This window comes from Vanessa cardui, chromosome 8, assembly GCF_905220365.1.
Source record: "Vanessa cardui chromosome 8, ilVanCard2.1, whole genome shotgun sequence".
Classification (NCBI taxonomy): Eukaryota; Metazoa; Arthropoda; class Insecta; order Lepidoptera; family Nymphalidae; genus Vanessa; species Vanessa cardui.
This window is the reverse complement of record NC_061130.1, coordinates 15,205,118-15,230,797: the sequence shown is the minus strand read 5'-3', so window position 1 is coordinate 15,230,797 and position 25,680 is coordinate 15,205,118. Positions and strand designations below refer to the sequence as shown.

Here is a 25,680-nt window from a genome sequence, read left to right as displayed (position 1 = left end):
TATCTTGATTGCTCGCAGATTCTCTTCAACTTATCTTATACTTAACTGAATGCTTAAAAGGTTGTGTTAAATATTGCAAAATTTTATTGAGAGTCCCAAAAAGACGGAATCGAATAAACAACTTTATAAAGTAAGCTTTAAGAATCATAATAGAATACAGATTTTAAACCTAAATAGTTAGAATTGTTCAGAAAAGAAGAGCCAGCGATATCGCTAATGAAATAAAAATAAGAAAATTTTTAATCTCTTCGCGTACAACGAACACAGTCTCGTGAGAATTGATTGGTAAAACTTGGAAAAGTTTCATGACAAGAACTGTAATAATAAGATCAAGAGTGCCGTAAATGAAAATTCAAAACATTTTTCACGAGTAAAACGTCGTCGAATTAAAAAAAAGTTAAACCTTCTACGGGTTAAACGAGTACTAACTTTCAGATCATAACTTACTACATATTTCTTTCCACTCCATAGGATGTACACTATACTTTGAGTCAATAGTCAATTATTTATTCATCGATCTATGACGATACTTAAAGGAGGCACAATTGTATACTATTTATTACGATAAAGGCAGTTTTTTACATGTTCCATAGGATATGTTAAACCACATTATATTTATTAAGTTCTAATGTAAATAAATCAATCATTTTGTAAAAAGAAGTTTAAATGTTAAAGATGATCAGCAGTCTTCTTTTCTATTGATTTTAATGAGTGTGCGGTTCAAATATTTGACAATAATTTTGAAGCAATGTTATGATCAATTAGTTAAAGGTCTCTGTGCGGGAGCGCGATAACAATAGGAAAGGCAGTGTGCGAAGGTCGTGGGTAGGTAAGTAGAGTTATGATATAAGGTCAAACTCACAGTTACGTGTCCTTGCAATATGTTATTCAAGGCGGGCTGCACCGCACATAAAACTGCAGGGAGGACATAAAATGTCATTCATTACACGTAAACGACGCCGGCGTTATTACACGCGCCCCACTTTTCTGTTCTTTAGTATAAAGATGTCTCACGGTGACGAAGATGTTGTTTTCGTAAAAAAGTATCAAGTGTTTGAGCGTTATAAGATACTTTTAGCTTTTCTTACCAATTTCAATTATCATTTCATTATTGACTGATGCAATATTTGCTCTATAAAAAACAAATCGGTGTTCTGAAATACCAATACATTGATACGCACGACTAGGTATATGTTTGAGGTAGTGGAGGCCGTGCTTGAAGCGTGCATTCCCCTAGCGGTTTACATGTATCTGCGTGAAAATGAGATAGTAAGCTGGTACGTGGGTCGGACATCCATAAAACATCTCGTGGGCTAAAACACGCCCGCGCCCGCGCGAGATAAGTCGCATCAATTTTTTCTACCGCCGCTAAAAATCCCCTGACGACGTCCTCGCCTAAAATATTCCCCACTTTATACGTAGAATAATAAGGATGGGTCGAGAGGGCTCTTATAAAAAGGCTTGTAACGAAATTTCTTATAAAATATTTTCATCATCTCAAGTTATTTTTAGTAATTTTGATTTGAATCGTAACAAAAATATGTACTTTTATGGTTATTAATTTCTTTTATTCAAAGTCCAAGTATGTTTCAAAACAAAGGAGATTTTGATACAACTAATTACACCCAATATAAATAAACCAAAGTATAAAACTTTTGTCAAAGTATATATTTTTGATTTTTAAGATGTATCCGTTTTTGCAAACGCCTATTATTAAAAATAAACTTAAAAACATTTCTGCAAGTAATACTCGTTTTCTGAGGACACTACCTTATTTTGTATTTGTAAGTCAACTCTGGAAGAATAACAAGGACGGAGAAAAAACGCACTAAAGTTCGGTAAAAAATACACGATCTTAGTGTCTCCCACAAAAACAGTGCGGCTCGCCGGCGATGTTTATTGTATGAGTCGCTGAAATTCAAGTGTTCAGCTTAATGGATTGTACCGCCAGACCTTAACTTTAGCCTACATAAAACGTGCTGAGTATGAAATAATTCTTGCCGCTCCGCATTTTTCTTGTCACATTATATCTTGTTATAATAAATGAAACATTGTCTCCGAGAGTAATTGTTTCGTGAAGGTTTACGTTTTAAGGAGACTACAGAATTAAAACAAGAATTGTGTAAGCTATGTTTTATATTTGTGTTCATACTTAAGTATCCATTTTTTTTAATTAAGTAAACATTGTTGATACGGAATTCAGGTAAATTTAGAAAAAATAATATCATTACATAGTATAAATCAAAATCGCTTGCCGCTGTCTGTCCATAGGTGTGCTTAGATCATTAAAGTTAAGCAACTGATTTTGATGCAATTTTTTTAATAGATAGAGTAATTCAAGAGGAATGTTTTTGTATAAGAAAACGGTAATTTTTAAAGTTTCTAATGTGATATATATATATAAACAAATTCTGTAGTATATTTAGTATCAGCATTGCACCCGTACGAAGCCGGGTCAGGTTGCTAGTAAATATATGAATGAAAAATGAAATATTTATAATACAAGCCCTCCCAATAAATCGGCAAGTCTAATTTTATATACTTCTTTGTCGACTAAAAATATGAAAAGTAAACAAGCAATAATAGAATGTAAACTAAATATACGTAGCGCATAAGCGATAGACAGCCGGTCGATTGGTTGCAGCAAGTCACGACTGAAATATTAATCACGAGGGTCTTTCAGGGTTGAATTTCATAAAGCAACTTTATGGTAATGGATTTGATTAATTGTATAACCAGCAACTCATGTTCTCCGAACGGCTGACTCGGGAGCCAACTTATTCTTTGGTTATTATAGAAGCTACAACGCTCGTTCGGAAAGTCGATACGTTGTGGCTTCACTTGGTTTAACTTTTACTCCCTTTATTGTTACATCATCGTTCTGTAAAGCTGTTAACTAATAGCGAAAACATATATCTTATAAATGTCATAATGTAGAGTCTGATCGAGATGTTGAAGATTGAATTGAATATACAATGAATCGTGTCTAAGCTACTTCATTGTGTCAAAGCACACAAGTTTCTAAAGGTTAAAAATACAATTCTGTCCAATCTATAGACGACAATTATCATTAGCTCGACGCGAGGTTTGCACGAAGGCGTCGATGCGTTAATGGCACTATCGCGTCTAAACAAAAGGCTCATCGATCATTTACTGGCGGCCATAACGCACTACAACCCTTTCTTCGGCGTCTACTTACAAAGTGTCATCTGCAACTATCAATCATTTATGATACTTTTACCTATTAATATACTTACGTACCTCTGTGTAGGTACTCATTGATTCAAAGTTTATTCAACACAAATTCTTGCGAACCGTTATAATTAAATCCATTAATCAATTTAATTTTTGAACAGTCAATAAGCTTTGAAGTTTTATTCAAATATTACATATAATTGCGCATTTGGCTTCACTAAAGGTCGCCTTATATTAACAGAAAAAGTTACAATATTTGCGATAAAACCTTATCAGGAACAAAAACTTGCGACGTCACGCAACGAAATACCTTAATTCCGCAAATGAAACCAATTTTTGCTGGAATATGGCTGTAGTTATTACGATCATATTTCCACGCTGAGTACGTACTGGGCAAAAATTATTACATAGCGATGTAGATGCAGTCGTGAAAACACAATAAAAGATTTAACTACGACACGCCTCGCGAACATTTCGCTTGCAATAACCGCGGACAATATCTCCCTTACGATTTATAATGTATCTCTTTTATTACCATAGGGCGGCGCGGAGGACGCGGCCGAGGCGATGAGACCGGCGCTCAATAATGCAGCGCAATAAGTGCATTTTATAATTCCCCGTAAAGCATGCACGGAACGCGAATGCTTCGATATGCTTACGAGCGTGTCGTAAAGTGTTTTATGCAATCTGCTGCGACGCGTGGGATCGACGCGATGAGAGAACCGCCAGGCATTACATTAGAATAAACATTTAATCTAAACATTACTAAGCTAATTAAATCTTAGTATGTAGATACTTAGTATATAATTAGCCATCCATCGAGACTTAGATAAGAGAACCATTTGAGATTCACCCAAAGACAATTACACCGAGCCAGGCGCTATTCGCCTGTACTGCACATTCCACTGCACATCCCATATTTCTTTATTGATATGTTTGTTCAATAACCTCATAATGTACCTTGAATTACTGGTTGATTGTTTAAACCTCAAAGTGGTCATTGTACCTTTAAAAGATAAATTATACGGACTTTTTAACGATCTTCCTCGTAGATATTAATTGTACTTATGCATTAAATCGAAATTGCATTAAAGTGAAATGTGCAACGCTTTCAAGAGCTTAGTTCTTTTTAATACTGTATTAGTGCCTTTTGTCAAACGCGCCAAGTATTAAAATAATTCAAAGTTATAACTCGTATTTATTAATAAAAGTCAAATTATCGCCCATATGTACTTTTTTTTGGATTAAAAAAATGACCATACCCTAAATCATAAAAACCATTACTAGTTAAGAAGCATTCCGTGTAATGACTGGCGAATCGTTAGAAACGGTTTATTGGTTTCCAGGATGTAGTCGTAATAGTAAAATGATCTTAAATATCGCATAAACCTCCTTTTACTTTCACGGTTGACATATTGACAATAAGTATCCCGACAAGACCGCGAACTATAGCTAACATTTACAAAGAATTTTACGAATGCGCTGCAATGAGTACGTTTTTATCTTCTAATAATTATGGTGTTACTCAAATGTCGCTCCTAATCCTTATGATTATGTTTAATTGACGTTTCCGTTTTTTTGTACATATTACTCGCGTATCGATGCATTTATTAGTAATTTGGCACCTGTCACCTCTTATGTACGGCGCATTGTGGGCCCACCGGACATACGTACACACGTATAGAGAACTAATAACTCAATTGTATTGCTTGCTAATAGTTTAATTTGTCGTCTCTTTTTACATCAAGCGGGCTTAAACAAAGTCTTTACTTCAGCAATATTAAAACATAGATATTTGATACCAATCACTTTTTGAGGAATTGCTTTCTAAAATTAAAGTATGACATTTTCAGTTCAATAAAACTAGATAACAGTATTAAAATGTATAACATTTTTTTATAACAACAAACTCCCCTAAATTGAGCCGCACAACAGGGTCAGAGGGTGAAATAGAAATTTAAAATAAATCCCTTACTAGCTCAAAACACCCTTGAATTCGCACTATTTTATTATAATGGGCAAACTGTAACAACTAAACTTAGTACTTATTGCGACCTAATAGAAATCAGTCTTCAACAGAATATGTCAGTGAGCGTTGCAACAATTATTTCGGCCGTACCAAACCGCTTTGTGCCTATTTCTCCTTTAGTTCGTAATGGTCATTCGCAATTTTCGATTGTTAGCTTAATACTCCATTTTCAACGCTTTTTCTGAACCGGATTAAGGCATCGTGGGAGTGTATTAATTTATGAATGGTTTGAAGATTTATTACATCGGATTTTAATTTTTATTTATTTGTTTTGCGACTGATCTTAGCAAGATCGATGAAAAGTAATTGATGTGAAAAATGTGATGATGAAGAAAAACATTTATAGGAAACCTGAAAGTTTCGAAAGTAATTCTAACATATGTATGTATATTAACCCAACGCGCAATAGAGCCACTTGATGGAATAAGTTCCAAACACTTTTCCTTCGCCCGGCGGAACTTTGACAGCCTATTTATATCTTACAAATTCCCACTAACTTGTATGTTTTATTATTAAAATATAAACAATGAGCTAATGAGCAGAATATCTATTTTTATCAATAACTTCCACTTACATACATACCGTAAGTGATAACTGTTAACCATGGGCACTGTAAGAAGTATAGGCCTAACAAAATAGATCAAGGGCTATGGCACTCTCCTTAGCGTAGACTACAATTACTAATTGTAAGAATTTTAATACTTAAATTTTATATTTGTTGAAAGATCAATTTTGATGAATTCATTATTTAGTATTTGAGTTGCCAATTAATTTAAGTATTTTTCGGGAACATGCACAACTCAACGACGTAAAAACAGGTTACATTATTAAAAACATAATATCGCTACATTGTTTGAGATGTGCTTTGTTTGAGATACCAAAACTGATGTTAAGCAAATGTATGTGAGTGACAACTCTTAACCAGTCGAAAACACTATGTATGATACAAATATGGGTATATCTTAGAATATATTTTGTTTGCACTAGTTGGTGTATCTATTATATAAAGAATACAATTATTTCCTGATAGTGTAAAAAAACATAACATTGTGTAAGTATGTTTAACGCAAACAACGAGTATCCATTCAGCAACGCGATCCCTTGTATCCAATGGCTCAAATCGTAGCGCACCTCCGCAAATCGTAATCCTCTTAGAAAACATTTCCAATTTAAAAAGAATTCCACCTTTTATCCCTTCGAGGAGGGCACGCGTAAAAAATAAAAGGAAAAACCGTGTGACACGCGTCCGAGACGGACGTACTCGTACCGTACGTATATATATACCCGGATTTTTCGGGTCCCTCCACTCGACTCTTTACAGGTCGCTTCTTCCATCGAGAAAGCATCTATTGAAACTCCACTCAGGCCGTGTTAGCTGCCTATTAAGTATAAAAAGGGTCGAGAATTTCCCCGAGATCCTTTTTTATCTAAAGGTGGGCCCACCCCCGTCACCCGTCGCCGTACGCCGTGGACCCGACTCTATGTAACGACCGAGCGGCCTTCAGTTTCATCGATGTGCTATTAAATTTACTTACCCTTGGTCCTTTTAAACTTATACAAATAAAACTTATGGTCATTGTTATTTAAATTGACAACCAATCATAAATTCAAATATTCAAAAGAATACATACTCATATTCATTACATTTTTCATAACTTTACAATGTGTAATCATCTGAATTCACTACCTGACCAAACCGATTCAAATTGTTACTCGTAAAACAATATTTCACATAAGAATTCGAAAACGGAAAATAAAGTTATCAGTTTTTATGAGTATCCATTTACTTCATTCCCTGTAGTAACATCAGTTCAAATATTTAAAGGGCGGCTGAATTTGATCCGGGCCCGCGAGTGGCCGCAATTGGATCACACGAGCGGTTTCCATCCTCCCAAGTTATTTCACTGAAATTAACTTATCCAAGCAAATTCGATTTCAATGGCCTAAAGTAAACTTAAATTTGTATCAATTTCGAACCCCGATCGTCGTAAAAGCTATTATTACTGTGAGCTATTCCAGCGATACAATTTAGTTTTCTATATAAAAATTGATTAATATGTATAAGATATATGACAAAATCCATGCGTTATATATCTACCACATAGCAAACTTCTCTGAATGTAATAAAATATAATTCTTCGCAATAATTATCCTACTTATCCTAAATCTCCATACATCCTATAACATGGCGACTCAAAAATGCGTATAATATAGGAACTTATTGAAAATAGAATATACCTATATTTTTAATGGGCAATATAAAAGTCAGTACATTAAATACCCTAATAACTCTAACTATTATTTTCTTATAACACAGATCCAAGAAAAAAGTAGGATTAGTTTTTATTTCAAATATAATACATACATTATTAAACCATGCCAAGGGGAATCGGACAGCTTTCCTTTCAAAATTTGACCGAAAATAGGAATTGGAAAACAGAACAATTCGCATAAGAAGACAGCGACGGCGAATCGCCTAGGGATCGGTTAACCCATGTTACTCGACGCGTCCGCTGCGCTCCCAGAGGAGAATTCCGACTTTCCACAAAGAAAATAGCAATCAAAATTTGATTTACTGCCACCCGCGGCCATACATCACATCTCTCTAATCCGCGAACAGAGAAAGCCTAAAATCTAAGGGGATCCGTCGAGGTCGAATTGAAAATCCTTCCGACATGAACTGTCTTTAATATTTATGAGGCAAACGTATAGCCGAACAGTCCCTCACTTTAGTTACATACATTTTTAGGAAAATTTACACAAACCTCGATATCGAAAAGAAGTTACAAAGGTCCTCGTTAAATTACACTTTTTTCACAACAAACCAGCACGGTTTTTCGTCTTGCAAAATGTTGCGAATTATACGGCGACCCGTCGCTCAATATTCAGTGGCATATAAAACTGAATTGGACTTTTTGATCAGCCACCAAAAAATTCTATGATACGCTCGACGATAGCCTATGCATAACGAATGAATCCTGCCCTTGCTTCGGCAGGCTATGTTCAAATAAACCAACATCATTGTCAGTTACAAACGAACAAATTATATTCATCATATTTTTTATTAAAATCTATGAAAGGGGGTCATAAATGAGAAATATGGATTTTATCAAAATTGGTTTGAGTTTATTAATTACACTGTGAAAATTTATTAAAATTCGTTTACAGTTTATATATTCACGTCATTTTAAGTGGCAATATTAAAATTTTATTGATACAGTCAATTATATGACCAACCGCTTCGTAGAGTACGATTTTTCTCGCTTGCACATGATTTGAAATCAATGATATTGAAGTGTTCATTCTAATTGTACAATGTAAATATAATTTTAATGTACCTGAAATACCTCAGGCAACAAGGATTTACATCGAATTGGAAAAAATTGCTTTGAAACCACCTTGCAAACCACCTATGGCTTTATTATTAGATTTAATTAGAAATATATAAAAATAATTATCATTAATTTATCTCAAAAGACAGACGCTATCGCGTTTCTTTAGACTTTTTACATTTTCTAATACAGTTTAAGCCGCCGTTAGTAATGTAAACGTAGAAAAACAGTTTTTTATCAAAGCACCGCCATAGTTCAGATGGTTTGTACAAATTATTTTAACAAATCACCGTTCATCGCTCTTTCTATAAGTATTTCAGAAGAAGAAAGTAGAATTAGAAACAGAAAGCGACTTCATTGTTTACTTACCAATGGGTATGCTTAAATACATCATATTCGTTAACAGGAAACGATAAAAATACAATCTTGTTTCTTGTATGACTTATCGGAAAAGTAGCATTATTACCGACATTCAGTAGACTTTTTATATTTCTGATGAAATTAACTTATCAGAGTATTTATTCATACATGAATAACGAATAAACTTATAGGAAATCTTTCGTCGGTGTCAAAAACCCGATACGGTAATAAAATAAAATTATTAGTAAGAACAAAACTAGCATCCCCAGCGGCGAGCAGTAATTTTGCATTGAGATCGATCGACGGAGGGAGCGGGACTCGGCTAGGGCCGGTGAGGAATGTCGCATTAGGGAGTTTGCATGGGGTCACCGTAAGCCGTTTCCGATAAGGCCCCCCGGCGAACTCGGACTTTCGGTATTCTCGGCTCAATACGCGCTTATCTGCCTGCCACACTCGCCTGCAGCGTGCGTGAGCTGAATAATGCATCCGACGTCCACTCACTCCCCAAATTGAAATAATTTTTCTATAACTTCATAGTAATGATGGCTATTCTTATCTTGTAGCTTAGGTGCGACGGAGACTCGATACATGAATGTTTTTGTTGTAACTGTTTATTTACGTTCAATGTTGTAGCTTCGAACCGATTTGAGGATGGAGCTGGCTAGATTACTCTTCAATATTTAGTCTCATTTGTTTTATTAGGTACTGGGTAATCTAGTACATTTAGATTTAGATAAAACATAACTTGTTAATACATTAGAGTAAAAGGAGCTAGTAAATAAAACGAATTACATCATATATCAAAGTAAATATTATAATGCTATTAGTTGCCTAATGAATTTGAAACAAACCCAAAAACCAAGACACTTGAAATGAAAAGTCGAGTAGGTACGTTAAACGCGGATTAAGTCCGTTAACAAAAACTTTCGCGCCATCTCTAGATTGAGATCTCGAGCTCCACTTCACATCTCCACATGATAAATAACCGCTTCCCCGCTTTTTACGCGCCGAGGGTGTCACGCAAAAAAATGAATAAGGAAATTTACCTAATGGCTGCGATTCTTTATACTCTATCTCCATTGTCAGAGGACAATGCTGTAATGGAGGGATAACGTGAGCGGACTGTGCTGAAGATTCGCATTTTATATCCGTCTATCTTCATGTTGGAAATTAAGCGCTCTAACCTGTACCAATGTGTTCATTTTTAATGCACGAATTAACTTTTACCCGACTCGCGAGATACTTTTTTTAAGTTACCGATATTTACTGTTTCTATAGCTAGTAAGTGTTGCGTAGTCTTCCTTTTAGTATTCCGTAATGGAAACCGTCTAATGATTATGATAATAATGTCAATGATGAATAAGGGTGATGTCTAATTGATTTTTTATTGGTGTACAATAAAGAGTATTTTAATTTTGTTTTTTTTTTTTTTACTTTCAAGAACTCAAGCACTTTTTTTAAATATATTGACGGTCGAGTAAATGGCCAGCTGACGGTAAATGCTCACCGCGGCCACCGTTCTTACATCGACAATGCGCCACCAATTTAGGGAACTATGATGTCATGACCCTTTTGTTATGGCCATAGTGACACTAATCTTCTGTTTAAATTTTTCGTGTCTATCAAAGCTAAAATATAACTTCGTTTAGGAAAGACATTTCAGTGATATCATACATTTTCATATAGTATTTGATAAAAAATTATACCAAAAAATGAATTTCTTTAATATTTAATACATAACCTACAATGAAAAGTGAAAAAATTTACATTATGTAAATTAAAATTATTTTAACATGCCTCATTTAGCTTAATATTGTTAAAAAAATCAACTAAAATTATTTTTAATAAAAATAAAGTATTATTGTTTTTTTAATTTGATTTAAGTATTATAGTAATCTATTCATTATTAAAATGCACTGTAGCATAAAAGAAACATCTTAAAATGTCAAGAAAATTCTTAATTATCATTGGTATTATATTCTTCTTAGCACACATAAAATATTGTATTACAATAAGATATGATTCTTATAAGATTCCATTAACAGTACACCGTTTAGGATCATTTAAGGAAATTATTTTTAGCCTTTAAATATATTTTAAATAAATTAATTTCTCTTTTTGTTCTCATTTTCTTATGATCATTATAAGAAAATTAAAAGTATACTTGAAAAAGACTCACCAGGTAATATATTTTCAGAAAAAACATCCATTTCCTTCAAATTTTCACACACCCTTAGAGAAATTGTAAAACTATGAAATATATTAATTTTAAATATCATTTCTTAAGTTGTTTCAACTAATGAAATTAATACTTAATGAATAAAAATGACTATGCATATATAAGAGACAGCATTATCCAGTAAAATACAAAGGGGTACTGCGGAGAAATGTTGCCCGAGGTCTCACCGAGCAAAGACCAAACTATTCTACGGACGAATAAAATCTGAATTTGATAAACTCTTCTCTGTGATTGGATAAAAATATCCGAACCCCTTTGCGCGTGTGCTAAAAAACGAAAGGGTTGAAAACGTTACCCTTTTTTTAGTGTCCCCTTAGCTTTCATCCCTTCCTGTCAGTCCAATATACTCTAAGCAAAGAGAATTTTATTGTTAAGGTATCATTTTTTATTGCAAATTTAAAATAAGATTTTTTTACTTGTTTATTAATATAACAAAAAAAAAATTACATTCATTTAAATTACTCACTTGTAGTTTGTTCAGTTGTTCCTACTTAAATTATGCTTTTGTAAACTTTTTTAATATCTATTCATAGTACTCCGAAATCTGCATTAGATCTTTAAAGAATTGAGTTAATAAGTAAGAAAGTAAAATTAAACAATCAAGAAAACAAATTTGTACAAATTTTCATGCACTTTGAATTAAAACCCCGCCGAAAGAAATTACGTTCCAATATACACAGTTCACATAGCTGTCATATACTGTTTAAAAATATTCATAGCATAATAAAGAATATTAATAATTAAATATTAGTATTATTTTATTAGTGTTAAGAATTGCTATTTATTGACTTGATAAAAAGTTTTATGCTGAACACATAGGAACCATTTTGATATAAATAATATATTACATCTTCCTACGTAGAACGTAATGTAATGAGGGAAAATATCAGCGATCGCATACACTAATATTTATGCTATTGATATGACATATTTTCTCTTCAAAGTAATACGTTAACGTTACTATAATTAGTTTTTCTTGAATTAATAAATATAAAACGAATGCAGAGAGTTTTGTGTCTGTGATTTTTTTATCTTCACGAGACTCTTGTCATTTACATTTGACATTATTTTGACAAGTCACTCAACTCTCGGGAAACGGAGTATATCGAAGTTAACTTTTACGGTTAATTATATTAAAAATATATTATAAATTATATTTACAAATAAACGTAAAGTCAAAATGACTTTATATCACTTCGGTAATTGCTTAGCGTTAGTTTACGCTCCATATCATATGGCGTATAAATTTTCGGGAATGTAAGCGTATTTATCTAATTAGGTTAAAGCTACCTTTTAGAGTTTTCTATCGCTGATATTATTATTATAAAATGAATAATTTTTCCAGATCTGAATACGCAACATTTTCGAAATGCGTGTATGCTGGAGGACTGTATATTTTCACACAGCTTTGTAAAATGTTGCTGCTAGCAACTTTTTTCCCCGATTCAGATAACATTCAAGGCGGTGAATATGATATATTTCTTGTAAGTATTCGTTGATTGAACAGCTAACTGATATATATATATTGACAGCATTAGCTCATTATAAATAGTAAGTAACACATTATTACACAGAAGCAAGGTTAGACTCATATTTGGCAATGTAAAAACAGCCAGAATTACTAAAAATGCACAAATAAAAAACAAAGTTTGTAATTCAGAATGCAAGAATTTGAATGATATTCTCAAGTATTAAGTGTTTCATTACTTCAATGTATTTTTAAAATAAAATATCTCAAAGCCAAATATATTGAAAGTTCACATAACTTTATCAATGAAAACATTTTTTTCTTACTTACAGGAAATTCTCAAAGCAACAGTGGATCTTGCTGATCTTCTTGGTTTATATTTTGCTCTGAATTCAATACCGGGCAAAGGACATGCAAAGATCTTAACAGCAGCTATAGGTTGGGCCAGTGCTGAGGTAAGCAGAGCCAAGTTTGACTTAATAAGGTCTAATAAATAATAGTATTCTTGATCTTTTTTTTATATGTACATAAGCAAAAGATGCAGAAATATTGTAATTAAACAAAGGTTTTTAGAAAACTACATAAGACAGTAAATATATAAATTCAAATTTTAAAACATCCTTAGGATATTTGTGTCATACAAAGAAAGTTCTAAAGTAAGAAAATTTCTTTTGACAGGTCCTGGTGACCCGCAGTATTCTTCTCTGGGTTGGTGCAAGAGGTTCAGAGTTTGACTGGCGATATGTGCGCTCTTGTGCTGAGTCCAATGTAGCATTATTACAGCATGCCTCTACTGCTGCTCTTGTTTGGCTCTGGACCCGCAGTGACCTACCTCGAAAACATTTCCCCATAGTTGTTACACTTTTAGCTATATCTCCGTACAAAAGTCTGATAGAAGAAGCCATTGGCAGTATTTTTTCTCTCAGTGCTTGGGCTTTATTAGGCCTTCGTACAGTACACGCCACTGCAATTGGTCTCACTGCTTTAGCTATGTATGCAGTCTTAGCTCAACAAATTGGAATATAACTGTTAAATAGTGATGAGTATAAGTTCATACCTTTGTATTTATTTTATTTGAAAGCAATTTGGTGAGTGTCCGATTAAGCAAAATAAGTACCTAATTTAAGTGTAGGTTAAATTTATAATTTAAAATAAAATGTTCATTGTTTTAATGTGCATTCATTAATGTCAAAACCCTACCAAACAAAAATCATTTTAATATAACCTTTTTTGTTATGACTACAATAAAAAACTTAAAAATATGAATAGTTTTATGTAGCTTGGAAGTATTAATTTTCTCCTTTAAATAGTGCACCATCTTATATTAAATCTGCATAATCTCATTGGCATTTAGTACCAGGAGTGATGGATTGCTGGTGAATGGCAAAAGTGATACAATAAAGATACTAAATTAATAATGATTTTTATTTTCTTGTGATACTATATCAATTTCAGTTATGTTAACTTAGCATTGATTTACTATTTCAAATTAACAATCTTTTCTAATACAAAATGTTGTTGAAAACAAACAATTAATAACTAGAACTGTTAACAAAGATTTGAAATAGTAAAAAATTGTACATAAAACGTATTTCGACGCTCGATGCATAGCTTGAAAGTTTCAATACTAATTATATTGATGGACGATGGCAAGGTGCTGCTGAGTGCGGCAATGTTTAGAGTTGCAACACTTGCTCTGTGATGTTCGCATCACTGAACATCATCTTCTAAAATAAAATGTGAGTAAAAGTAAACTCATACCCTTTGAGGCCAAAGCTAAGAGTATGGTTAACTTTTCAGAAGTTAAATTAAATGGAACGCCGTAGACTGACCTCTATGACGTCATAGAGGGCGCTGGCGGTATGGCCTACCATGAATGAACTCAGGTTGAACGTTACTCTACAGATGTTAAAACTATTCTGTTTATATCATACTGGGGTCGGCATTAGAAATTCGCATCCCGAATTTGATGATAGTAGGGGTTGTTTCTTAAAGGGGTTGTTCCCCTCTCTCGAAATTTACCACTCTCAACCCGCGGAAACCCATAGTTTTTTTTTAATGTGCGTTTAAAGTTACGTGTAACGGATCGATATTTTACATTATAATTAACCTTAAATCATTATTTTTATGTTTATTAGCTTTTTTCTGTATTATATTTTAACAAATACGATATTAATTTATAGTAAAAAAAACGTGTAAAAATTTAATTTAATTTTGTAGTGAAGTGATTCTTTTGTAAAGAAAATAATAATCACCCAGAATATTTTACGAACATGATAATAGAATACAATATAATATAAAAAAGATCCATTTATCGCATTATTAAATGTAGACAGTGATATATATACAGATAAATGGTTCTTATAAATTTCTAAAATATACCTATTGTTGTTTCTATTTTTCACCCAAAATTAACAGCTGTAAGGGGCACAGGAGTGGCGAAGCCACTCCGGCAACAAAAATAGTAGATAGTTATAGTAGCTAAGGATAGGTTAGGTTAGATTTTATGACCAAACGCTGCGCAAGCCGAGCGAGCGAAGCGAGCGTGCCGCGGCAGCGGCCGGCGCAGCGCCAGAAATCACATTGTATACCAATAATTGGAATTTTATATCTCTCCCCTTCGAAAATTTAACTAACAGTACGAATTTTGATGATTTTAGTATTGAAATTTAAAAATTGAAAAAAAAAAAAATAATGATTTCCGCGCGGGGGGAGTGGTGGTGTAGGTACTACACCACCCCCCCTTACCCCCCACCCCTTCCCCAACCATAAATTCGGGATGCGAATTTCTAATGCAATCCCTCATACTGTACTAACTACTAGTGCAGCATGTGTTTTTATTACCCTGCAGGTCCAGTACAACGATGCGTTTAGAATGCTGAGGGGGCTACCACGCTATTCTGTAGAGCGTCGGGAATATTCGCTTTCACAATATCTCGTTCGTTTTTAAGCTGCAATTAATAAAAGATGCGCAACGCTAGTGCAAAGAGTCAGTGGCAGCACTAACAGCATCCTTAGCATGATCGCCAGTAGGCTTTACTGCTTATGTATGTAACCAATAACTAATAGGGTAAGCAAATTGTTACTAACACAATAAGCATACCTACCTCTACTTTGAAATAAATAAGTTATTGCTATTATTGTAAAGATTTGGTGCATATTACTCGCCATCCGTTAAAAGTGCCATATGAATTGACATTTCTTAAAAAAAATAATTCTATATACATTTAGTTAATGCACCGTTGTTACCTATGCACTTTTGCCATTTCATGGGTAGTTTTTTAAGTCATTGATCTCTACTAAAAAACCATAGAACTGAAAGTCAATAAACTCTTTGAATGTGGTTTGGACTGCCACATAAGAGTTTAATTTTTTCCTTGTAAGAAGTTGTCCAAAAATCGGTAGGAAGGTTCGGGGACTGCGCTGAATGCTTCAGACCTTCTAAATATCGCTTAGCAATTAAAACAAAATAACAAAAAAAAGTGATTGTTAATTGTTGTGCTATGTGTGCTATGCATAAAGTAACAGTCGCCTAAAGCGACTGATTAATCTCGCTTGTTTAGTTGGCAGTCTTTCCTTCATGATTTATAGTTGTTGACATAAGACGTCTGCCGTAATCGTTTGACCAAATTTTAGAAAGGTGTAGTAAACGACAGTGCCAGTCCACTAAACAGTCACATCGCAGAATCTGGCTGCGTCTCCAGGATTCAGTGATTGCGACAAACGCTTCCGATTAACCTTACCGTATCACTTTTCATCACAAGATATGATTCGATTTAAAAGTCATTAATTATTGTGACCTTAGAAAAAATTAACACAGCAGTCGACGGGTTTGCAAGTTCGATTCATGACGTTCCATACCGTGGTTCAAATTTTTTTCTAGTACATGAATACAGTTTTATCACTTACCGCAGCTATATTTGAAGCTTTGTAATGGGTCTGCTTCCACAATATCCTTTAATTATTCATTTTCCACTTTGGTCTCCGGCCTTCTACCGGGTTGGCTCTGAAGGCTGAATTTTCCAGACCAATAACCCACCGACCTTTCTTTTGCAACACCAACGCCGTATTCAATATGAATACTTCGATCTGTTTCTGTAGCATTGGTGTCACCTTAGACTCAAACTTGTAAATATAGGTACCCATATTTCCTGTTTTCATTGTGCGGTAAAAAAAAAAGAGGGAAAACAAATAAATGACTGTGTTCAAACTCAAATGTACCAGTAAAATCAATTTATAAATTTGAATTGGGAATTCGTAACCAGAGATTTAAAATCAAAGTGACCGTATCCAACGCAAAGTGGAGTTCACGACGAATTCACTCGAATTAACGACGGTCAAGCCCTTTCCGATCTGCTTGATCCATTAGCTTTGCGTAAAAATTTTGGCTCACTCTGCATCTTCTACCGAATGTTTCAAGGGACATATTCCGAGGAATTGTACAGATTAATCACGGCTGCTGAATTTGAATTTCACCTTCAGATATCTCGTCAAAATTCGAGGTTTCACCCGCACCACTCAGATGTCTAGAAATGAACAACAGCACGTTTTTAAGACATTCCCTACCTCACTAAATCACTTTGTGGAACCAGCTTTCGCCAGCAGTTTACCGAACCGATACGACTTGGGAACCTTCAAGCCTTTACCTACCTACGTGCCTAAAAGAATCAAGATTTTCTTTGTTTATTATTTCATTCAAAACTGTACGAAAACTAGTAGGAACAAATTAAGTAATTTGCTCAGTGAACCAATAACTTACAAAATCAAACCGTGTAAATGGAAAATATTTTGATACAACAGTAAACTTATTGCCATGTATAAAAAATAATTTAGTAACTACATATAACCTGTGATACAATTGTCAATGTCAAATTAGTCTGTAATCTGTACTTTATGGTACGCCTTCAGCTTACCTATATCTTGATAATAGTAATAAATTTAATCAAAAGGTCACAAGTACAAATTTAGCTGAAGCGGACGATTAAACAAATATATTTTAAAGTCCTAGTTCGCTTTTGGAGGAATAAAAGATACAATTAACATGTAAGGCTGGAATAGCGTGGGGGTCGTGGAGCAAGGATCTCTAGGGGTATAACTGTTTATAACATCAGTGACGCTTACGTTACTGAAAAATGGTTTTTATCTACGACTAGAATTACCAGTTACTTTTTCGCAGCGATAACCCCCTGACCATTTGTTTTATAAATTTTACGCACTGTCCGTTCATATACAATGTTTTATAAACTATATAAGTGATATCGTTATGCCGTGATCGACAGCAATAAACATGAAGAAAAAGTTGTTTTTGTTTTTACTTCTCTGTTATTTAACTAAGGCTGAGTACAATGCCAAGTGTAGTGATAATTTACAAAGTGGATTAACTTTCGAAGCTATGAACGATGGTGTGGAGGGAAGATACAGGGTGGAGTGGTGTACGATGGCTGATAAAAATGTTACCACCTGGGAGCTCGTTATGCGATACGATGACACTCGGCCTCCCAGTCGTTGCGTGAAGTACAGTGTTGACATCCCACCTGGAGCAGTACACTCTCGTTTTACTGAGAGAGTGCATCTCAATTTAAATTGTACTAATGTAAGTGCTCTTACTTTCATCAAATATCAAATAGTTATTTGCCATACAACTTAACACGGTATATGAAATTATCCATATAATGAATTATAACATCAGGTCAAGACTTGATATTAACGTTTAAAAAAAGGTTCCTTAAGCACACACATGATACACTTTGTAATATTCACAACCAACCAACCAAACTTTATTTGTTTTTTTTGTAAACTTAATAAGAAAAAATGTCAGATTTAACTATGCATTATCTAACTCGTTACAATGCCAGAGTCCATATCATCCATTACATCAAAACATTAATTGTTATATATAGATCAACACTATTGTGTTAAAATATGAATATTTCAGTTCAGTTTTATTTATGAAGTTGAAAATAAAGGATAAAACTTCAAGTGGTTCATCACTAATCACTTTCAGATTTCTAAATAAGGCTACAAGTATTGTAATAATATGTAGTATCAATTATGATTTTCTACATACTTTCAAACCTAAAGTCTTAAGTTTAATAACATTAATGTCTCATTTAAATATTTCAGATCTGTTTCTCCACATACCTGGATTTAATATTCAATGGTACATGCTATCACATCAAGACGGTGCTCCACCGAGGGACCAAGAGCTCCAGTCCTCATGACTCTTTACACTATGTTTTAAACCCATATCCCAAAGAACATTTCACTGAGAGCATAGCTCTGGTTAGGGCATTGAGTAAGGAGTAAGTATAGTAATTAAATTAAAACAAAATAGATCTTAAGCTTCAACAAGGACCACAGTGACATATAATTTTCACTAATAAACTCAACAAGGCAAGACAAGAGAATTTTTTTTTATATTTTTACACTACCTGTGCCTGTGGCCTTGTAAGCGTTTGAATTTAACAAACAAAAATGTATTGTAGCCTAAGTTACTCCTTATTATATCAGTTATCTGCCCGTGAAAGTCACCTCAAAATCTGTCCAGCCGCTCTAGAGATTACCCAAAACAACCAGACAGACAGACAGACAATAATTGTAAAAAATGTTATTTTCGTATATGTACAAAAAGGCCCATTTATTACAAGCAGACACTCCAATTTTATTATATATATTTATAGATAAACATCTGTATGGTTAGGTTATATGGTGTTGATGCTAAATATAAATTTTCAATTTCCAGTGAGGAGCTCATTGTGCACTGGTACCTGGGCTATGTGCCGGCCGCTGATTACACAATGGAGCTTTGCACAGAAGACTTCCAGGTGAACAATTAAAAATTACCTTTTTATTTAATACCCTGCTAGTCTGATACAGAAAGTATTCTATTTCTCTGATCCAAGTATTTTTACAGCTTATCAAGTTACATTACAAATGGTATATCGAAAACTGACAAATTATAAAAATTAATCATTCCCATGGTCATTTCTTAATGAAAGCAAGGCCATTTCTATGTATATAGATAAAAAGTATGCTTTTACAAAATATATTATTGACTAAAGACATATTTGATGACAGAACAACATTCATAACGCTATAAAATTTTAATTGAAGTGACATGTGATAAGAAAGCCATTAATACAAGTAGTATTCTAGTAGTTATAATGTCGTCACACGGCAATCTTACCTCTTGATATTCTATTAGCAGCAAATGCGCGTCATAAAAACCTGTCGTAAAATGTTACAAACATAATTTATGAATAGTTCATGGCTATTTTGGGAATAATGCCACTTTTTGTCTATTTACATACACTCAAGGTTCTCGGCTTTGTACTTTGTATAAAGGCTTAAGTGTACAGTGAAACTGGATTTTATTTGACAGATATTCATATCAAATTATTATTGTAAAAGTATATGAAACAAGTTTTACAAAAATATTCATGTAATTAATACTTTTATAATATTGTTAGTGGAAATCAGTAATCTTAAGTGTCTTTTTTAGTGATAATTATTACTTATTACTTAATACTATCTGTTTGAGCTGAAGGGTCATGTTTTTGCAACAGTTGTGGCACATTTTTCTGGTTACTGATATGGTGCTGATTACTATTGTATTAGAGTGAACACATACACGATACAATATAAGTACACTATAAATAGTTTATTTTTATCACTACAGTTACAGTTTTATAGATATTACAAGTTAGTTGAATGAATGAAATCACTTAACTCACTGCTGTTCTGGACATCCTATGTACTCAGTGTATTTGTTTATATATCAGATATTAGATGCATATGTTGGTGCATTAGAACTTTACTGCAATTAGAACATAACCAGTTCTGAAGAAATATAAGTAAAGTAAAATCCACTTTTAAATAAAGGCCATCAGTACAATCGAATGTTATCTATAAAGTATAGTTAGTTGATACATAAAAAATACGATCTGTTTACGTTACGCACGTACGCTAGTGATATCAGGCCCCCTTGACCTCTCCTCGTGCGTACTCCTCCAAATTCGATCTCTAAGATTTTCCTCAATGTTTATGTACTACTACTAGCAAGCTCGCTACTACGCTCTAAATATACACAATGTTAGTGATTTCTAGCTTCAATATACAAAATGGACGTAAAGCCACTCCAATGACATCACAGCTACCAGTGTGATGTCATCGGATACTTCGCAGCACTCTCTCGGATTGTCTCCTATCGTACAATTTGTGGCCGAGATACTTTTATCGTGCTCAAAAATAGTCGCTAACGTAGTCAGCTAACGATGGCCATTGCGTCGGCAGTGGTGCGTCGACATCGGCGGCAACTGCAGCACGCGCGGCGCCGCGCGCACCGAGGTGCGCTGCGAGCTGCGCGCGCCGCCCGGCTGCTACAGCGCGCGCCTGCAGCAGCGCGCGCCCTGGACCGCCGCGCTCGCGCTCTTCCGCCCGCAGGCCAGCGCCGCCTCGCGCCTGTGCCACCGCGCCGCGCCCCCGCTGCCCGCCGCCGCCCCGCGCGCCACGCTCTGGGGCCTCTGCGCCGCCGCCGCGCTCGCCGCGCTGGCGCTGGCGCTGCTGCTGCGCGCGCACCGCGCCCGCCTCGCCGCCGCGCTGCGCCTGCGCGTGCTGCACCACTGGCTCGACAGGTGCGCGCCGCCCGCCCGGCCGGCCCGGGGACGCGCTCGCGCTCACGCCGACGGTCTCGCTCGCAGGTCGGAGGCGGAGGCAGCCAAGCCCATCAACAACAACGAGGCGGAGGAGCGGCCGCGCGTGGTGCTGCTGTACGCGCGCGACTGCGCGGCGCTGGCGCGCGTGGCGGGCGCGCTGGGCCGCGTGCTGCGCGAGGCGGGCTGCGCCGTGCTGGACCTGTACGCGGCCGACGCCGTGCGCGCCGCGGCGCCCGCGCCCGCCGACTGGCTGCAGCGCCAACTGGCGGCCGACGGCGCGCGCGTGGTGCTGCTGCAGTCGCCCGCCGCCGCCGCCGCCGCCGCCGCGCCGGCGCGCGCGCGCGTGGCGGCGCCGCACTCGGCCGACGCGCTGCTGGCGCTGGCGCTGCGCCGCCTGGCCGAGACGGGCCACGCGGGCCTGCCCTACCGGAAGTACTTCGTGGCGCAGTGAGTGTCGCCCCGGCGCGCGGTGTCGCGTCCCGGCTCGCTCTCACGGCTCGGGTTGCAGGGTGGCGGGGCTGGAGGCGGAGGTGCTGCCGCACCTGACGCGGCTGCGGCGCTACGTGCTGCCGGCGGGCGCGGAGCTGCTGCTGCGCGACGTGTGCGGCGGCGCGGGGGGCGCGGCGGGCGGTGCGGGCGGGGCGGAGGCGCTGTCGGAGCTGTCGGCGGCGGCGGCGGAGCTGGCGCAGTTCGTGCGCGAGCACCCGGACTACATGTCGGAGCTGTTCCAAGTCTGCTGAGCGGGTGCCGCTCGCGCGATACTTTCTGCCGTTGACGAAGTTCTGTTTCGTGTAACGCGTGCAGGGCGCGGCATTGTTGTCGCTGAAGTAAGCTTGTTTTATGACCGACTTGAATGAATCCTTGAATTTGATGCAAAGGTGAAGCTGAGTATCGAACTCGTAGCCACTCAATTGTGACACCAAAAATTTTGATAAAATTAGTCGTCAAATTTTGAGAGAACGCGGTGCTTATATGAAATGTACTTATAAAATATAATGTAGGATATACGGCCCCCGCTGTCCGGCAAATAATGAATTAGATATTAGCTCATAAATTTCTGTTCTGGAAAATACTTTATAAGACTGAAGTAACTTTTGGACACATTTAATGGAGTTAATCTGAGACATTGACATTTGCGTCGGCCGGCTCGGGGCCGCCGGGCGCGTTACGGGAATGCTCATTCGCGAGTACTTCGGTAGTGACGTTCGTTCGACGTTCGATAAGTGCGCTGAACAAAGAATCCTCAACCCCACGACGGGTCAATGGCTGTATCCTACTAACTGTTCGTAGAACATATTTTGTTTATGTCACATCGTAAATTCGACAAGGTGTCAAATAAATTATTTTATATATAGTGATATTAGATTTGTGCGGCGTGCAGGTTTAATTAGACAGAAGGTAAATAAACAAGTTTGTATAATTTCTAAATATTTGTCAATAGATGTCGTTGTTCAATAAGTTTGATATTCTAAATCATGATGTCATCTAATCAATCATTTGTCCAAAAAAATTATGAATAAAACACCACTCGTTCCCAAGACAAAGACAGCTTATTAATTTGAATTTTTCAGTGTTATATATTTTTTTAAACTTATTAAATAACGACATCTATTGACAAATGTTTAAAAATTATACAAACTTTGACCTCGAGTTTACATGACAAGAGATTCAATAGTCAGGGTGAGTTATTGAATGAACGTTTTAATGACTGAATGAGATTGATTTTACAATTTTATCACATTATGTCATATTTAATATATATTTAAACTTTTACGCTCTATCCAACTAGTTATTTACTTTTTCACGGGTGAATCTACTGATAACGTAACATTTTATTTGAATATTAATTCGATGCTACTAATCAAGTAACTCGTATTTAGTATCGATTAACAGTTTTTGTCCTGTGTCGAAAACTTAATAATCAGTTTTTAAGGTTTTTGTGACAAGTAACATCGTAAAAATAAGTATCAACTTATTTGTTTCATTTATTAAATGGGACAGGATACACATATGTTTATGGTAAAATCGTATTCAAGAAAGTCAAACCATAAGATAATACAAAAATAAATATCGAGCTGGACATATTATTAATTGGATATATTTATTAACTGTGACGTTTTGTTTACATTTTAGACATAAAAAAACATTATCACTCACGTCAACATCACAATGATTTCGCGATTATATAATATTATAATGATATTATGAATATTACAACGGGTGCCGATGTTACTCTGACTTCAATCGAAATGCTAGTTTCAGCCTGCAAATAATGCCCTTACAATATTATCGATGTCTTTACTGGTAGGTAGGTGCGTCACTTATTTATGTTTTTTTAACTGTACCGCTGGTCTAGTGGCTCGCTTATGCGCTTATAGGTGTCGGGGGTCACGGACCCCGTGCGCGCACGCACGCGCACTCACGCGCACACGCCCGAACGCACGTGAGCGTCTCGGGGTTGCGTGAGACGACGACGATATCGTTTTCAAGGAATATGAGTTGACTCTTACGTCTAAACGGAAGTGGCGACTCGTCGTGGAAATTCTTGTATCAATACTGAATATGTATCTTTCACACGTGTAGTGGCAGCTTTATTTTGTAGCCGAGTCGAGAGTCGATTTTCTTATTGTGATTTTAGTTTACAAGACGTACGCATCTGACACTTAATCGTTGTTAGTCCTCATATAACGGCTTTCATGACATAGTACACGTGTATCTACCTCCACTGATAAAACAAAGAATAAAACGTTTGCTTACACTCATGAAATAAACGACACGGCGAAAGAGAAGATTCTTATAAAACCCGCCCCGGTGTGAGGCGTGCGTCGATGTGTTCACGTTTGCCTCGTAGGATATGTATTCCGTTGATAGTGCCTTAAACCGCGTGTAGTTAAGTGTTCGAAATTTACTCTGATGTTACTTATACAATTTTGTATATTTATGAATTTTATAAATTAAGCATGTCGTTTTCTGGCTCTCATATGACATGATAATATTTCGTGATACCTCCGAAGTACTATGCCGTGACAATTGTCGAGTTTTAAATTATATCTAAAATGTAAAAGTGGATACGAAACTAACGAAAATTTGAACGAGGTGTTTTACATAAGGCAAATATTTTTTATGGTCGCCCTCAGAGTCGGATTTAAAGGTCTGGTGGCCCCCGGGCCACAAAGCAGTGGGGGCCCTAGACAAACAGAGGCGTGAACAACCTAATAATTATATTATCATGAATTAATTACTTTTTCATTTCAATCACTAAGCTATGATTTATGATTTTAAAATATTAAATAATAACATTATTATAATTTGACTATACCTCGGTATATGTTAACTTGCTGAAAAATGTGGCCCCCGCGCCCAAAGCGCCCGCCGCGAAATGAACGCTGACGAGACTACACTGTTAGTCCATTTCCTACTATGAGCTAGATTGTTTAAAAAAATACCCAAATTGTCTAATACGGTGATTTTTTTTTTAATTTATTGGTTAGTAATTGGACTGCACATCGCCGCCAAACTACTATGTTTATAAACAAAAGCAGCGGTGTGGTGTACCTATGATTGAGCACAATGCCCACATCGAGTGCGATTCGGGAATACTGTAATTGATGTCAGTCGACCCTTTTAATAGTTTAAATAATAATTTTCTTCTTTTCATCTTTTAAATAGTTTACTTCCCATTTGAGTTATGGCTATATCTTGATTTGTCTTAACTTTAAGTGTGATAAATAAATAAAAACACCTTTTTAATTATTATTTTATCAAAATTTGCAACACATATGGATGTGATTAAAATGATAGCACCAGGATTAAGAAAGTTTGATGCGTATACATGTGTGTATTAGAACAGTTGTCCTACACTTATATACATGAGGGTATTGTTTTTATTTGTAAAAATATATTCCACCTATATATTCTGTGGATTAGATTTTTAAAATATAATTCTTGAATACTCGCGTAGTGTAGGTTATGAGTATTATGACTGTATTTTTGTACAAACAATAATATGGTATTAATTATATCTCACTGAGTAGCAGAGATAACGCGAAGGTTTGTAACAGAACATATAAATATAAAAAAGGGAGTTCAATCGCCCCATAATTTGTATATGAGGTGAGCATTTTGGAAACGATACGTTAAACAATTATCTAATTATGAAGTGTACCGGTTAAGGCTAAAACAAATGTCTTCCATTTTTATATTGTTATATTTTTATATAAAAAGTATTTTTTCTCTATATAAAACGATGTAGGTCAGTGGGGCGAGCCGAGTGATGTGTGAAAATTGAACTGAAACATAATACTTTAAATGTGTTTTATGCATTTAACGAATTTATCGCGTCGCGATAAGTGCAGGGTCAACACGAATTTGTTTACACGCAGTTATCTCAAGATTGCGGCGCC

General features: G+C 35.9%; 2 protein-coding genes across 2 annotated transcripts; both read left to right on the top strand.

Moving 5' to 3' along the window:
- Positions 1-12,215: 12,215 nt before the first annotated feature.
- Positions 12,216-13,795, top strand: LOC124531806 (transmembrane protein 147). Its single transcript, XM_047106334.1, has 4 exons — positions 12,216-12,412; positions 12,501-12,639; positions 12,956-13,078; positions 13,302-13,795. Exons 1-4 carry the CDS (start codon positions 12,336-12,338, stop codon positions 13,647-13,649), a joined length of 687 nt encoding a protein of 228 aa, XP_046962290.1. The 5' UTR covers positions 12,216-12,335; the 3' UTR covers positions 13,650-13,795.
- Positions 13,796-17,507: 3,712 nt separating this feature from the next.
- Positions 17,508-22,756, top strand: LOC124531970. The gene is made up of 6 exons (XM_047106572.1): positions 17,508-18,216; positions 18,747-18,925; positions 19,366-19,447; positions 20,916-21,256; positions 21,323-21,724; positions 21,786-22,756. The coding sequence occupies exons 1-6, from the start codon at positions 17,911-17,913 to the stop codon at positions 22,015-22,017; spliced, it is 1,542 nt and encodes a 513-aa protein (XP_046962528.1). The 5' UTR covers positions 17,508-17,910; the 3' UTR covers positions 22,018-22,756.
- The last annotated feature ends 2,924 nt before the right edge of the window (positions 22,757-25,680 follow it).

Bases quoted from the DNA above. Each gene is read 5' to 3' on its own strand.
- LOC124531806 (XM_047106334.1), top strand. From the start codon at position 12,336: ATGACTTTATATCACTTCGGTAATTGCTTAGCGTTAGTTTACGCTCCA. The intron at 12,640-12,955 runs GTAAGTATTCGT...TCTTACTTACAG, and splicing joins GTGAATATGATATATTTCTT to GAAATTCTCAAAGCAACAGT. The intron at 13,079-13,301 runs GTAAGCAGAGCC...TTCTTTTGACAG, and splicing joins TAGGTTGGGCCAGTGCTGAG to GTCCTGGTGACCCGCAGTAT.
- LOC124531970 (XM_047106572.1), top strand. From the start codon at position 17,911: ATGAAGAAAAAGTTGTTTTTGTTTTTACTTCTCTGTTATTTAACTAAG. The intron at 18,926-19,365 runs GTAAGTATAGTA...TTCAATTTCCAG, and splicing joins GTTAGGGCATTGAGTAAGGA to TGAGGAGCTCATTGTGCACT. The intron at 21,725-21,785 runs GTGAGTGTCGCC...CTCGGGTTGCAG, and splicing joins CGGAAGTACTTCGTGGCGCA to GGTGGCGGGGCTGGAGGCGG.